Source organism: Panthera leo, chromosome C2 (genome assembly GCF_018350215.1).
Source record: "Panthera leo isolate Ple1 chromosome C2, P.leo_Ple1_pat1.1, whole genome shotgun sequence".
Lineage (NCBI taxonomy): Eukaryota > Metazoa > Chordata > Mammalia > Carnivora > Felidae > Panthera > Panthera leo.
The window spans coordinates 76,828,943-76,846,216 of NC_056687.1; the positions used below are offsets into that span (position 1 = coordinate 76,828,943).

The following is a 17,274-nucleotide window of genomic DNA, read 5'->3' on the forward strand; positions in this document are numbered from 1 at the left end:
TGGTGATTTTATTTCTTCATGTAGTTCTGAGACTCTCAGAATGTAAGTCCAGCAAATTGCATCCTGTCTGCTGAGTCATGGAGCACAGCAAAGTCGTGGAATCATGGACAAATGCGACAAATCCTAAAACTCCAAGTAAGCACGTAAGACAGGAGCAAAGGACATGGAAATGAGCGCATCAAAAAGTGGGGTGCCAGATGATGAAATTCTTTTCAGGGTTTGCTGAGGAGTTTTCTTTAATCTTTTAAGCAATGGGAACATTTCACCAAAACACTTTTGTGTTAAATGATGCCCCTGGTAGCAGAGATCCCCCCTCACCTCCTAAACCTGTAATGTCTCATAATAACTATTTTACATGTGCATGCAATGAAATCTTCCTTAGGAAAGTATGACAAAAACATTCATACATACTGTAGCAGTCATTTTACTTCCTCAACAGTTATTTCCCAAATTATGCTATTAAACTAACAAGTTAGCTAAAACATTTAATGTTTAGCTAATGTTTAGCTAAAACACTGAATGTAAACATTTAATGTTTACAAATATGTTTACCTCCAAGGTTTTCATCATCTTTTCTTATGTGGAATTCTGTTTCTGGAGTTAGAGTGGCAGGATTAAAAAATAAAAATGTTCCTTCTTCAAGAGTTCACTTACCTCTGTTTACCTTTATGATCGACAGAGCCAGCCGAGAGTCTGTCCAGGGGAGACCCAAAACCAGAGAAGCTCCTTTTCTTCTTTGTTTCAGTTACATCATTCTCCAGAGACACAAGTTCATCAAGAAGCAAGAGTTTTGCTGCCAGGTTAGTGGCTGATTTCTCTTCCCTGACTGTGGGCGGTGACTGCACATCTATGACTCCAGAATCAAAAGCCTGTAGGGCAGGAGGGGGTGATTCCACTCATTCAGAAAAAGAAACCTCAAATATGTATAACCATCTGCTTTTGGCTTTTGCTACCTTTAGCTGACATGCTTGCCATGAAACTTGATTTCTTGTGGATTTATGCTCCCGAGAGAAAGACGTTTGGGAACAAAAATGCATAGAGATGACGTATGTCCAAAAGCAATTAAAACAACAACAACAACACACACCCACACAGGAAATAAATAAAAATTTATAGGTCTGTCTCTAAAATTTAGTATATTAACTGAGCATTCTTTCAGACTCTTTCCCAGTAACAACTGCGTCCTTATCATTCCCATAGCGCTTTATCTATACTTCTTTCATCATTGTACGCATGACATTTTCCCTGTGTTAGATTGATTACAATATATTTGTATTGCTTATTAACTTGTGAATAACCTGAGGGCAATAACTGTGTCTAAACTAGTTTTTTATTTGCTCTCTTCAATGCTTAGGTCAGTGTTTTGCTCATAGTTTGTACTCAGTAGATTTCTGTATGTTTATGGAATGAAATTTGAAAAAAACAAACAAACCTCACATTGTTTTCTTTTTACCTTTCATTCATACCTTATTGATTCAAGCTATTAAGCATCCGCTATGTACCAGCTTCTGCATCAGACCTGGGGGACACAAAAATGAACAAAATCCAGTCTCTGCTCTCAGGAAGCTTACTATCGCTTTCCATGTGATTTATTACCACATTGTTTTTTTTCTTTTTAATAGCTCATTTTATTTTATTTTTTTAGCACTGAACAGTATTCCATTGTCTGGATGCATCTTAGTTTATTTATCCATTCACTTCCTGAAGAATATCTTGTTTGTTTCCAACTTTTGGCAATTATGAATAAAAGTTGCTATAAATATCTGTGTGCAAGTTTTTATGTGGACGTAAGTTTTTATCTCCTTAGGTAAATACCAAGGAGCACAATTGCTGGATCATATGATAAGAGTATGTTTAGTTTTGTAAGAAGCCACTAAATTATCTTCCAAAGTGGCTGTACCATTTTGCATTCTCACAAGCAATAATACCACATTGTTAATGAGCATCTACAGTGAGTCAGAAATATCCCAATGACTTTATCCTCTCATGTGAAATTTCTTATCTGTTTGTTTCACATATTGGCACTTGACACTTCATTCAAGTCATAGAAGTGTGGGTGTCATTTATGAAGCCTGTCTTTTCCTTTCCTAAGCCCAATCACAGCATTTAAAAAAAATGTTCTTATTAATAGTCTCTAGTCATTGTGGAGTCCAGGGGATATTACTTCTTTTCTAAGAAAGTGAGAATATTCCCTTGTGGGAAGAAATCAGCTCCAGGGACCTCCTCCCTGCCCCCCTGTTAATCACATTCCTCCTTGTGCCAGACTCTTGGTCTTGGCAAGATTCTTTTTCTTCACTTTCTGCCTTTCTTCTTAGATTGTTTCCTCCATTCTCTATGTTCTTCATTTTCCCCAGTAAAATGAAAGAGTAGCATTTTCCAGCCTTTTCATCATTGGCCCCAGCAACTTTCTTGTGAAATACATATAGTCTGACACTCAATCTATTGAGCCTCTTCTTTCTTAAACCAACCAAATCTATACTAAGTCTGGACAGTTCTTCCTGAAAAACCTCTCCCTCCCTCTCTCCCTCCCTCCCTCCTTCCTTTCCTTTCTACCTTCCTTCCCTCCTCCCTCCCAGAGAGAGAGAATCTTAAGCGGCCTCCATGCCCAGTGCAGAGCCCAACAATGGCTCAGTGACGTCATGGCAGTGACAGTGAGGTCATGACGTGAGCCTAAATCAACAGTTGGACGCTTAACGGACTGAGCCACCCAGGCACCCCTCTCTTGCTCTGTCGTATTCTCATCAGTAGTGATTTATATCAGCTCCTCTTCACTGCTTAGTGTATATTGTTAATCATCTTATAACCTGCTTCTCTATCTTCTAACTCTCCCTTTTCTATTCTATCCTGAATACTGCCATGAAGTTAATTATTCCAAACACACTCCCATCTTGTAGAAATAAAATAAGAAATATCTCATACCTCTTGTTATTTGCATTGCAAACTCCACAATGTGTTCTAAACTCCTCTTAAAATCTCAACATCTACCACTTCCCTACAAAAGCTTGACAACATAGACACTGGGGAAGGGAAGGATGCTATTATGAGAAAGAAATTCTAAAGAGCAGGAGACAAAACTTTCAAAGGACAAAGATAGGAAATCTTTTATTATCTCTCAAAGCATCCTCCAAAAAAAATGTTATCATTCTTTCAACTGACGCCCATACAAAACAGAGTTTTCTTCCTTTTTAAAGATATTCATGGGGTGCCTGGATGGCTCAGCCAGTTAAGCAAGCATCTCTGACTTCAGCTCAGGTCATAATCTCATTGTTCGTGAGTTTGAGCCCCATGTCAGGCTCTGTGCTGACAGCTCAAAACCTGGAGCCTGCTTCAGATTCTGTGTCTGCCTGTCTCTCTGCCCTCCCCGGCTCATGCTCTGTCTCTCTATCTCTCTCGAAAATAAACATAAAAAATTTTAAGATGTTCTTAATCCTCAGGAAAAAAAATCATAGAACTTATATAAAACTTGTTCTTTGGTAAAACGCATTTCAGGCTCTCATTTGTTATTTAAGAAGTACAGGGACTATTTTCTAATAAGATCAAATAAGCCAAATTAATGTTTCTCTGTGTCGAGATGTCCTCACATTTCTTTTTATTTGTGCTTTAGTCATGGCAACAAGAAAACATTTGTACCGTAATACAAAGTTTGGCCAAAGCTACTCAAATTTTCACACGTAACACCTTCAAATTTCACACAAAAGCACTTCATCTTGATGTAATTGATTTAGTTAAAAATATGACTGAAATGATTATGAATTTTCTTTTATGCTTTTTCTGTTCAAAGAATACTAATACTTATTACTTCCAGGTTATTTATTTATTTTTTTTGACATTCAGTTGGATTTCTCTGAATTTACAGTGAGGTCAAGACAGTAGAAAAAATATCTTTTTCATCAGTTTTGTGTTATTAAGGCATCTATTTGTCAGCAGTATCTGCTTCTAACATTAGTAGAAATGGCTTATAATCATAAAAAATATATGGTCCCTTAAGCTAGTTTCCATTACCTCTGTTGCTACATCCACTGAGCGTACTTTTCCTGAACTCCATAGCATCAACGTCACAGCCAGAATAAAATGTGCATTTGCCAGTCTCCCGTCCAGCATCTGAGGGTCACATACATCATGGTCAATATTTATTAGTTTAGCATATAACGATAGAAAACAAAATCTCCTGTAAAGCTTGTTAGATGCAGGTGATAAACCGAATTATTCAGCTTCTCTGTGCTGGAGTGCATCTCTGCAAAACTTGAATTATACTTAAAAGAAGCTATCAGTCTCCTGGAATGAATTCTATCAAGGCATCATTTCCATGAAAACCTAGACTGGGATTATATAGCTATGTTCATAATTCAGACTAAAGTCTGAGAAATCTAGTTTTTTGTAATCTTACTCTTTGACTATCTAATCCAAGGATTACAACCTTGCATACCTAAGGGGAAATGTGTGAAATTGGTCAGGTTTCAGAAAATAAGATCTAGTGAGGTCTGTGGTACACCCGAGAGAATGTGCTGTGTCTGAAAGCATTTAAATTCATAATTTCAAAAACACCACATATCTAATAGGCGAATATATTTATGTCCTTGTGCTGTGTAAGGATTTCTTAAGTAATATTCAAAAGGTGCACATCTTATAGGAAAGAAATGCTTGTCATATTTCATTCTATTAAAATTGAAAAACTCTGTATTGTAAGATACAATAAACCAAAAAAAAAATGACAAAGTACTAAGTGGAGTATATTTTCAACATAATATAAAAATTAAAACTGGCATTTGAAATATTTAAAAACTGATTTTTTTATAATCTTATTTAAAAAAATTAATTCAAGTTAGTTAACATATAGTGTGAAAATGGTTTCAGTAGACTCTAGTGATTCATCACTTACATATAACACCCAGTGCTCATCCCAAGTGCCCTCCTTAATGTCCATCACCCATCTAGCCCATCCCCCCACCCAACACCCCTCCAGCAACCCTCAGTGTGTTCTCTGTATTTAAGATTCTCTTATGGTTTGCTTTCCTCTTTTTTTTCCTTCCCCTATGTTCATCTGTTTTGTTATCTTAAATTCCACATATGAGTGAAATCATATATTTATCTTTCTCTAATTTATTTCACTTAGCAGAATACATTCTAGTCCCATCCACGTTGTTGCAAATGGCAAGATTCTTTTTGATTGCCAAGTAATATTTCAGTGTATACATATACCACATCTTCTTTATCCATTCAAATCTGATAAATAAAATTTTAAAAATAACAATAAACTTAATTAACAATTAAGTAAAAATGGGGCAAAGTTATGAATGGACATTTTGTAGAAAAGGAAATAGCCTAATGGAAAATAAACATCCAAAAGTACACCATCCAAAAATACATGCAACTTCTTTAATGCAAAAAAAATGGGAGAGAAATGGTATACCCTTTGGCATGCAGCAAGTTGGCAAAAATTCAAAGTGAACATTGCACATATTAGAACGGTGCTTGGAAACAGAGAAACATAAGTGATGCTAGTGCGGTTGGAAATGAATCCAATCATTTGGAGAAAATTGAAATATATCTAGAAAAGTTGAAAATGATCATGTACTACCTACAACCCATTTATTTCACTTCTTAGTATATAGTCCAAAGGAACTCTTACATGTTTATATGGAGACCTGTATCTGAAAGTTCATAGCCTCACTGTTTATAGTGGTAGAAAACCAGAATCAACCCAAGGGCTCTACTCAAGAGGAAATGGGTGTATAAGTTGAGGTATATTCATACTGTGAACTTAAAACAAATGACTTAAATACATGTGTGTCTACTGTTAAAACAAATGACTTAAATCTTACGTGTATATATATGCAAGGATTGCAAAGAAGCCCTTTTGGGGGGATATGGGAAGTTGTAGAACAATATATATGGCATGCTACCATTTACCTAAATTGCGGATGCACAAAGCAATTTTGTGTATTTTGGAATCTATATATATATAATTAAAGTATAAACCAATGGAACTTGATTCATAACTATGATTGCCTCTGTGGAGAAAGGGAAGTAAATAGGATTATGGAAGAAACATAGGGACTTAGTTTTAATCTACATATTTTTTTAAAGCAAGTATGTCTAAAAAGTACATTTGTTAATTCTGTATAGTAAGCACAAAGATGCGTCATTCATGCATTTATAATTTTTTATATTAAAAACCCTATACAGGCAATTAAAGCTAATCTGTGGTCTATATCAGGTCTGCTGGCTGCCAATTTGACCGCTGGTAAAGGGAAAGCATTGTCTGATTTAGGTAAGATCACAGGCTGTGGGCTACAATAGAATGGGCATGATTTCACCACTTAGTACATGGCATCAGGAAAGATTCCCCCTACCCCCATCCTATTCATCCCTTAATGAGAACTCTCAGAAAACTCTTATTTCCCTAAAAACATCATTTGGAAAGCTGTTGGGAGCAAAAAAGAAAGGATGGTTAGATGGATCTGAAGAACTGGATTTGAGTCTTCTTGTGGCTTTAGTATTAGTGACCTTGGATGTGCATCATTTAATCTATTTGCACTTTAGTTTTCATATTTGTGAAGCAAGGAGTAATTCTCATTTCGAAAGAGCTTTGAGAGGATTGAACTGATTCGTGTATAATTTCTTTGTCCCATATAGTATTTATAATTTGTAAGAAAGAACACTTATGAGGTAATACTAAGTATTTCTTTAGTAACTACATTCACTTTAGAGTGACTGGAGATTTTTTAGAGTACTTCCTTATAGTACTGTTACTGTGAAACCTCAGTGTGGATTTTAGCAATGAAGATTATCTGCTAGAATAAAGACAAATAAATGTTTTATATAGACAGAGTAGCATGTGTATCAACCATGTCTATTAACATTTAATATGGGCATAAAAGTATTTTAGTGTTGTTGATAACTTTTATCAAATATGATTTTAATTTTCATGTTATGTAGTCTAAACTAGTTCTTCTGGAGGTTACCAATAAATACTTTGGACTCTTATAATGTCAATCTCTAGTTACTTCTCTATATTCCATCCTTTCTGAAAGGGGGCAGTAAATTCTGTGTTCTCTTTCTGACAAATTGATATCTGAGCGGAGTATTTTTATAAGTATCAAAAAACAATAAATCATGTCTATGTCTCTAAATTGAGACAGTAGAAAAATAACAAAGAATGTAACAGTTATCTGGTAAAAATACCAACAAAAAATGCATCCCCTATTCTTTAGAAAATTTGCCACCAAATCATATTTTTTTACTTGTAATTATGCTGTTGTCTCTTTAACCTTCCTCAACATAGAGGAAGACATATCAAAACCTTAATTGTATTCTAAAAATGATCTCACATTTCTGGCATATCTTTATTTTTTAAAAATAGCTCTCTTAATCAAAGATAAACTACAATTGTGATGTTTTACTTTCTCATTTTTTATCATGTTAAAAACAGGTTACAAAGTGGGAAATTGCCCAATTTTATAAGCCTTTCCATGTGGATTTCCTTTAACTATTTTTATGTATGTTTTACTAACCAGGTTTCTCTTCATCTCTGCAATATTATAAATGGCACAGGATGATGGACATTTACAATATTGATGACTATGTCTGAGGCATATATTTTTGTGCTTGGGTGTATATAGGAAAAAAGTCATACTGTACCATCTTACAGATAACCACATCCTGATTATTTGGATAGGGAGATGTAAAAATAAATGCTGAGTTTAAATACACACATTTAATGGTTCAAAGCCATGCTTGTAGCCAGTTAACCAAAAGGCCAAGTTCCTAAATATGGCAGTTGGGACACTAATGAAAATAAACACCCTGGCACCTGCCACACAGAAGACATTTGATTAACTAGTTGAAACTTGATTGCCACAAAATTAGAAATAGAGGAAATTATAGGGAGGGAAGAAAAAGAGTAGGTTCAGTTCCATTTCCCTATTTTGTTGATAGTGGATAAATATAGCCTATGATTTAAACATCTAGTTGGCCCCATATACACTCCAAATCACAGAAAGAGCACTCAAGGATGTTCATTGTATGAATACACCAGAGTGGAGATGTTTGCAAATTTTTCAGTAATTTTTATTGAGTAATTTTTGAATGATATTCCTCTGGCTAGGGAGGAGCTTCAAAAGAGTGAGCATGGGATCTGCCTTATAAAATTAGGTGTGTACTTCATTCATTTTTAGCCAATTGGTCTGCTATGTTTGTGCATTTTCACGTTTTAACTATTTTTTTTTGAGAGAGAATTTTTAACATGAATTTTTTTAAGTTTCTTTATTTTGAGAGAGAGAGAGAGTAGAGGAGGAGCAGAGAGAGAGAGAGAGAGAGAGAGAAACCCTAGCAGGCTCCATGCTGTCAGTGCAGAGCCCACAAACTGTGAGATCATGACCTGAGCCGAAATCAAGAGCTGGACACTTAACTGACAGAACCACCCAGATGCCCCAAGAGAACGAGAATCTTAAGTAGACTTCATGCTTAGGGCAGAGCCTGATGCTGGTCAGTCTCACTACCATGAGATCATGACCTGAGCTGAAATCAAGAGTCAGATGCTTCACTGACCGAGCCACCCAGGGGTCCAGCATTCTCACATTTTAAATAATACTGCTGAATAAACAAGCATTTACATCGTGTAACATCTTAATCTATGTTTCAAAGACTTTCCATCACATAAGAATTTCTTATATATCCCAAAGGGATCCTCGAAACAGTATCTGGAGTGGCAGTGGAGAGAGCAAGGTGTGAAGTTCTGTTACATGTAAGTTTGGGAAGCAACACGTATTGTATATTCCCTACAGGAACATTGGGAGTGCATACTGACATAATAAAAACTCTGAAAATGCAGTAGCAAAGAAATTATGTAATTGTATTTAAGCTAGAATTAAATGAGAATTCTGTTAAAATGAAGACAAATGTTCACATTACTGAGAACTGATGCTATAATGAATAATTTTTATGATAAAAAAATCTCTCAAGTGGGCTGGGGCAAAGAAAGATTGAGAAACATAGATCTAAAAAATGAAAGCAAATGAGAGTGAGGGGAGGTGTTAGGATGAGAGGGTTAAGCTGAAAGAAGAAACTACGTGAGCCAATATCTGATGGAATGCGCTTTGTGGTAAAGCTTTTAAACTGGGCTGGTGTTGAAAACAACAACAAGCAGACTACTCAGGTGATTAAGAACATTTCTCTTCAACCTGACACTGGTCATTAATGTCTGACTTATGGATAGTAGATGTATTAGAAAGTCTCAAGAGTACTGAGTTTGGGGGTGAGCCTTGATAACTTTGGAAATTTTTATTTACCCTAATTTACTTGATTGGAAATATTAAAAATAGGCTTTACCCCACCGCTATCTTCAACAAACATTAAAAATAAAGGGCTTAGAGATAAGGGATAAAGGACTTACAAACTATCTGTTTTACCCTGTCTTCCCACTCTGGCCTAACACAGCATTTAAGTAAGATTTAATAGGGCTTGTTGAAAAGGGTCCCTAGTTCTGACACCATGAAATGGCCACATGTGCCTGCCCACAGCATCACCCACAGTCTTCTTGGAAAATAATGGTGGTCTTCCAGGTAATTGGTGAGTCAGCTTGGCCCTAAGTGAACCTAAACAGAGTAAGATCAAGTGTACTCTATACCCTACTCCACATGTTATAGTCACCCACATCCTTTTTTTCTTTTTTAAGTCAGCTCCATACCCAGCACAGAGCCCAACAACAGGTCTTGAACTCATGACCCTGAGATCAAGACCTGCCCTGACTCATGACCCTGACAAGACCTGCACTGAGATTAAGAGTGCGATGCTTAACCTACTGAGCCCTTTTGATAACAAAGAAAAGCTTCAGGAATAATAGATAACAGAGTGACTATCATTTTTTATTTTAAAAGAGGGCCTAACAGGGACAATGCTTAACACAGTCTGTGTGGCGCACTGTAATGAAGAGACTTGTGAGACTCAGACCCTGCCTTGGCTTGACCAGATAGCTTGCACAAACCCTTTCCGTTCTAGGCCGAGTGAAACGGGTTTGGTCTAAATGGCCTCTAATGTTGCTTCCCGCTTTTTAAAAGTATGCTGGTGAATCTGGCTCTTTTCTGGTACAAGTGCAGACATTGTAGGTAATGATAATAGGTGGTGCATGTTTAGCTAGAAAAACCTTTCTGCTGTCGCTCAAGTCAGCCAGTCTATGCACTAGATTGCACGTAGCTTTTGACATAAACATACTCCTATTGAATTTAAAGTATTTCTAGCTGAAAAGACAGGGTTTCCAAATCTTTCATTTTAAGATGTCATTTATGGTAAGAGATCCCATTTTATACATGCATTTTGAAAGAAAATTGCTACCAATTCAATTATGACATGCTATAAAGTGTAAGACTCACTCTAATTGCAGAGATGTTAAAAGTGCATCAGAATGGATGAAATATGGTACATCTATGTATTTTCAAGTGTTTACTTGTTTTTTTTTCTTTTTTTCATCATGTTTAAGCCAGTATGCTCAATATTTTAAAAAATATAACTTTCAGTCAATAAATAGGTATTCAACAACATCAGAAAAATATTTCTGTGATGGCGAAGAAACAACCCAGAATTAGATTTGAAGGATAGGAGAAGCATCCTTACTGTGCTATTTCTTGGTCTGGTGACCTTGAATAACATGTCTAAATTGTCACAATTGTCTAATAAAATTCACTGTATGAATTCACAGAATTTTAATTTTAGTTAACTAAAAATTTTTAAATTAATTTATAAATAGCATAAATCATTATGGATTTGGTTTAGGGCTTCCAAATAAGAGCAATAAGTGTATTTAATATTACATTTAATGTTATTTACTAAAAATGTATAAAGATATGTAATTATTTATGAAAAAAACACCATATCATTTTTATTCTTATTTTATGATAGCTAAAAACTTTTCAATGGGAACTCTAAACTGCACATGAAAACATTTCGTGAACTGCAAAATAATGTGAAAAGATTAACTAAACGGTATCAAAGGGATTATAATTTTGCTGAAGCCAAAATCCTTCCAGGGGACATAAAGTTTATACTCAGCAACCAGACAAGGAACTGAAAATTTGGGACCTTTCATAAAGGCAATCAACAACACTTATTTTATTTTATTTAAGAAAAAAAAATTAATCTTTATTTCTGAGAGACAGAGCACAAGTAGGGGGAGGGGCAGAGAGAGAGGGAAGACACAGAATCCGAAGCAGGCTCCAGGGTCTGAGCTGTCAGCACAGAGCCCAATGCAGCGCTTGAACCCACAAACTGCAAGATCATGACCTGAGCTGAAGTCAGCCGCTTAACTGACTGAGCCACCCAGGCGCCCCTGCACACTTATTTTAAATGATCAAGAGGATATATTTCACTTGGACATCATGCACACAATCTTGATATTTCAGTGAGTGACACTATTTGAACAGTTAAAGAAGTTTGCTAGTGGTTTTCTTTGAAGGGTGAAATAATCATGTGCTTGAGACACTTGCCTGTTGCAAGGCAGAGACTCAGATCAGGTGAGTTGCAAGTCTCTTCCTTATTGGAGCTTCAATTCCACTGCCTCTGATGAATTTGGCCCCACAAACAAGAATGCTGAGTGTGACTGGGCACTCAGAACTTTAGAAGTAGAGAATTGCTTTCAGATCCTCATAAATAAGAGACTTAAAAATCACTGAGGATTTTCACCCCAAAAGCAACTGAATTACAAATCATAGCTTCTGTCAGCTAATACATATATCATCTATATCGTTGTCACAAAAATACATCTAAGAAACATAGTCATGTTGCTTTACTTCAGATTCTCTTTGCGAAAGTTGTAATTTTCGGTAAATTGTGTGATGAGTATTTTGGTCTATGTTTTGAGTATTATCCTGCAAGAAAGGTGCAAATTGAGGCTGCTTTAACATTCCCCCCCCCCTTTTTTTTTGTTTTAATTAAAATATCAGAAACACGTTTTTTCTCATTCCTCATTGCTCTTCAGTCGGCAGAAGTACATTTTCTAAAATCACAGAGCCGGTTAGAAGAAGATCCAGAAAAACAACTTACATTTCAGACTCTCAGTTTCATGCTCCTTCAAGTATAACCTACTTGTAAAAGTATAAAACATTTTCCCATCTCCCAAGTTGCTTATAAAGTAAAATGCTTACAGGTGAGGTGTTCTTAATGTGGCAGACACCTGAATTTTAAAAGGACTTTTCCTGAATGCCATGAATCAGGAAGAATGATAACTTCCTACTATACATGTGTTAATTGGTTTTATTCTATTTGGCACCATTTTCATTCTTTTTTAGACACTACTACTTTAGAAAATCTCAAACTTTGTTGTTAAATCTCTCTCTTTTTGCTTATTTGGAATTGCCAATCATACTACTAGTCTGTTGCAAAAATTTATGGAAACCTACAAAGATACTTTAAAGGAAGATTGCATTATTTAAAAGCAGGGGTATGTATCTGTAACAAAGTATGTAGAATCAACATGGTGTGCTGAATGAAATGAATGAAACAGTTTTATGTGGTAGGTAAATAGGAATGCAGAGCAGATATTAACATCCTGGCTTTATTGACAGGAAACTGAAGCTTAGAGAAGGGTAGAAATTTGCCTAAGTTGTACAACCACAGTAAATATGAAGAAGTTTATGCCAGAGTCCCAGTTAGTCCATTAATGTTTCACATCTCAGATTCTCATTCTAATGAAAGCAACATGAATCAATATTCTCTAATAATTATTCTAGCAGAGTTTAAGATTTTTCCTTATCAAATCTTAATTTGTGCTTGGATCCCTGAATTAATGCAAATTTCTTGATATAAAATGATGTCACCCAGAAATAGAAAAAAACTTTAGGGTATGACTGTAGACAATTCTGCTAAGGGGATTTGTTGTTTAATTCCAATGCTTTATAATGAGAAAAACAAGAATCTTTAAAACTATGGATAGGAAAAAGCTGGCAGAGTTGCACATAAACATGCTGCTTGTTCATCTAATGCATGGGGAATTTTTACCTGGTGTAAAAAGGCTTTCAAAAGATAAAGTTGGATAAATGCAGTTATAGATGACACATATAAGCCTCAGGATATTGTAGGCTATTACCACCACTTTTACCTTTAGCTCATTTTGTACTTACATATATTTAATAAAAATATTAATTTACATTTTAATTACATTAAACTAGCCAATATAATCAATGAAAAAATACGGTCTAAAATGTACATGAAAGGCCCAAAATATACATTTCATAATATGCAACAGGATGCATTTATTAGGTAAACACTACATGTCAAGCACTGGAGATATAAATGTGAGTAAGACACTCTCCCTGTCCTCCAGTCGCTCACAGCCTGGTCAACCTGGAGACCCCCTCAACCACTTGCCCTGCCCAGGGACTTCCTCCTGCAACACTAGACTCTTAATGCTTCCGTTTCTTTCAAGTGCAATGGTTGCAAATAACCATTTTTTAAACATTTGCATTGTACTTTATTATTTTGAAATTAATTTACTTCCTTTCATTATCACATCAGTCACGTTAGATACAGGAAAAATATTATAATTTTGCTTTCTTAAATAGATGTACTGAGACAAGCAGAGTTACTTTAGAATCCTGGTGCCCTAACGCCTGGGACTGTGTGTATACTTTCTAATACAATGAAGTCGACCGTAGAAAGAGGTTGGCCCTTAAGTTACACCAACGTGGTTGTGACTCCTGACTGGGCTGGCTTCTTAGCCTCTCTGTTTCCGTATTTTCATCAGGAAGGTGGGGCAAAGATTTACTTTGTAGGTTTATTATAAGGATTACAAATAATAAAAGTGACTAGCGCAAGTTAATTATGCAAATAATAGCTGTCATTATCCTGTATTGCCTTCTAAATCTGTCAACTTCACAAAATATGCCCTAGTACTTTTTTATGTTATGAAAAATACTTTTTTACCCTTGTTCATTTTAAGGAACAAAGTTACCTGAAATCTAGAATTATGGCAAAGTGGTAGAAGATAAATTATAATAAGGTAATATTGAGTGAGGGAAGGAATTTTACTGAAGAGAGTTAGACGTGGCAAGCACTCTAACATTTGATGTTACAGCATATTATGCATTACCATTAGTTTCAGCAACAATATTTCTATGAAATATTTCCATGAAAATATTAGCATACAACAGAATATCATAATGGGAAGAAAAGAAAGGGAATTAATCCAAATTATACTCAAAAAATAATTATTCAAGTTCTAATTATATTAACAAAAGTGAATTTTAAATTTAATTTTAATATAATTTTATATGATACATCTTTTTGTTTTACAGTTCATAAGATAGCTTTATTGACTTTTAAAATCAGTAGTTATCTTGTTAGGATCATGATTTTTCACAGGGTTTTGGTGATACTGACTGTATAGCATAGTCAGACTATGTCATAAAAGCAGAAGCACTGCGGGCATGATGGGAATGAAGGATCTTGTTACTGGAACTAGACCTTCCACAAGCATGGGAACAACTGAGAAGAAATGGACTGCAAAGGAGGTAGAGGAAGAGGAGAAGCCTCTACCAGCCCTGGCGTGGACAGACAAGTCAGAGCTTGCAGGGAAATGCAACCACCAAAATTGTCCCACGGGAACCACAGCTCTGACTTGGTGGGTCAGTGCCCAAGTTGCCAGTGGTGGCCTGGATGACATTTTAAAAGTGCATTTTTCACATGGTTACAGCCTTATGTGTCATTAGGAACACAGAATTTTAGAAAGGGAGGGGATGCTCATTGGAAACTGTTGGATTTAAAGCTCTCAAGAGATGGAGAGAGTGAGGCTCAGAGACAATGAACTTGGCCAAGGGAGAGGAGATGAAGGAGAGATTTAAGATGGACAAAGAAGAGGAGGGATCAGGGTAAGGCATGGCAGAGGAGCTGTTCCTGTGGGAGCAGCCTCATGTGGAGGCCTGATGTCATGGAACATTGGTAAGGGAAAGGCTGGACAATAACCAGTTCAAGCCAACCAAGGCACCAGGCAATTACTGGCAGGTAATGCTAACCACTGCTCCACAGGGTACCCTGAGAACAATGTGGAGAAAGAAGAGAGAGGGCTCAGTTGCAAGAGGCTCTAATCAGAGAGATCTCAGACACAGGGGAGTTGACCTGTATAGAGAGGTATCCAGGGCTAGGAGGGAACTTGGGATCTTTTATAACCTCCCGATCTTTATAACCTCCCAAACTCCAGTTTTACTGAGGAAAGAATGAAGCCCCAGGAAGGCTGAGTGAAAGATGCTGAAGTCAGGACTGGGATTAGAAGTCTGGTCTCCTGACCCCAAAGCTCCTATTTCTCTGATGGCACCATAGTAACTAAGCAAAAGGTGTCCTGTAGGTAGCGATCTCAGTAGATGAAATATCGGCAAGAAGGTTAAATGAGGTGATATGTAAAGATTAACCCCAAGTCTTCATTCCTGAATATAGGAAAAACTGGCTGATGTGGGAGCTTCCCTCGATCATTCTCCCACTCAGTCTCCCTGGCACTTGCAGCCCTTTTGTCTCTTTCCATAATAACAGAATATAATTGAGTCCTACTCTGTGCTTCAGGCTTGTCTGAAGTTACAAACTATACAGTGGCAGAGTTGGGGCAATATTTTGGGGCTGCTTACTTTGAGTTCTTTTTCTTTGGAACAAGTTCAATTAATCTAATATTATTAAGCAAAGGTTCAAATCATTGAAAGTATTTGAACAAGAAGTTAAAATTATAATCTCGAGGCCCCCAAATCTGGTCTATACACAGATCTGCTGCTCTACTGCCCATGATTCATTATATAAGAATCACTTCAAAACTCTGAGAAAAAAAGGAGAGAAACAAATGTCAACTTGAAATGCCATATTGAGTGACATCACAGTGCAATTCACTTACAACGAGAGTTTCCTTAGAAAAATTCTGTAAGAGGGCTGAAGACCAGTATCAAAATAAAGAGAAGACACAAACTGTACCTGATGCTTTTGGGAAGACATATCAATTTGATAGCTTCTATGGGCATTAAAATCATAAATTATTGTTAAAATTATTTAATTTCTAAAAAGGTAACTTAGAAACAAATAATTATCTCATTCCTTAACCTATAGACTCTAGAAGTGTAATTTGAAGGAGCAATATTCCTCATTAGAACTGAATTTATTGAGTATACACTATTACCACACCCTGAAGCAAAATTTTAAATTTCTTACATGTAATTCAAATATATGTTTCAGATTAACTCTCAATTTGATCACTTAATAGCAAGAACACTTCAAATACAAAAGAATAGATATGATTTAAGTCTATTCTAAACTGGTACTAATATCATACTTGTATGTTTGAATTTTATAAGAAGATAAAGAGGATATTTTAGGTTTGAAGAATATAGAATATTGACTCTGGAACTTGATTAATTCAGGGATATTTCTTAGACTCCAATTTTGATAGAAATAAAGATAAGAGAAAACCTTTTCTTTCTACTTAGGTTTTTAAAAGTCAACCATTTTTATACATTTAAAAATTTTATAATATTGGACATTGTTGATGAAAGCAAAATTAAGACTACTAACACTTACAGAAAATCATTATCTTGAGTTGTCTTTCTCTTTGTTTCAAAGTGGAAAACAAAAGCAAAAATTAATCGATAAATATGAAATGTCTGAACATACAATTAGCTCCACCCTAATTTTGTATTATAAAAATATCTTCTTAGAGTTTCTACTCATTTTAGAGAGATAAATATTACCATAAAACATTCAAGATCAGGATATAATCAAAACATCTTAAAAGTATGTGAAAATAAAAAAAGTAGTTAAAAGAAAAAAAAACCTAAATTTTTCTCATAGCTTTTATATATAACTTACCTTGTGAAAAATCAGGAGATTCTAACTTTAGAATCCTGTCTGTGCAGTTTCTTCCAAACTCAGCCCTGATGGTGAGTTTTCTCTCTGAGTTTTTATAGTCTCAGTTATACACCCCTTACTCCAATCCCTGCCTTTGCTTTCTCTTACATCATTTCTAGGTTTTCCACTGAACATTTTCCCAAGCTTCTCTTCAATCTCTCCTCCCCTCACCCTCTCTCTTACTCTTTTTCTCTGAGTCTTTCTCTTTCTCTCTCCTATTCTCCACATTTATTTTATCTATTGCTTTGATCATGGTATTTAAGTAGCAACAGGAACTTGGGCTCTGGAAAATTTAAGTATACATTTAGTATTGTGTTCAGCCTTAGACCCATCACTTCTTCCTGAGGTTTTAGTCTAGCTCAGATAATTACACATCAAATCTGGGAAATAAAATGCAGTAAGATTTTT

General features: G+C 35.7%; 1 protein-coding gene across 8 annotated transcripts in view; it reads right to left on the reverse strand.

Annotated features, from left to right (window-relative positions):
* OSTN (osteocrin) overlaps positions 1–17,274 on the reverse strand; it is a 231,538-nt gene that overhangs the window by 25,776 nt on the left and 188,488 nt on the right. For all 8 annotated transcript variants that reach the window (XM_042956056.1, XM_042956055.1, XM_042956057.1 and 5 more), the window contains 2 exons: positions 4,003–4,101; positions 655–869 (listed from right to left, as the gene is read on the reverse strand). In XM_042956056.1, the coding sequence (XP_042811990.1) occupies positions 655–869; positions 4,003–4,101 (314 nt within the window). The remainder of the gene's footprint in view (positions 1–654; positions 870–4,002; positions 4,102–17,274) is intronic.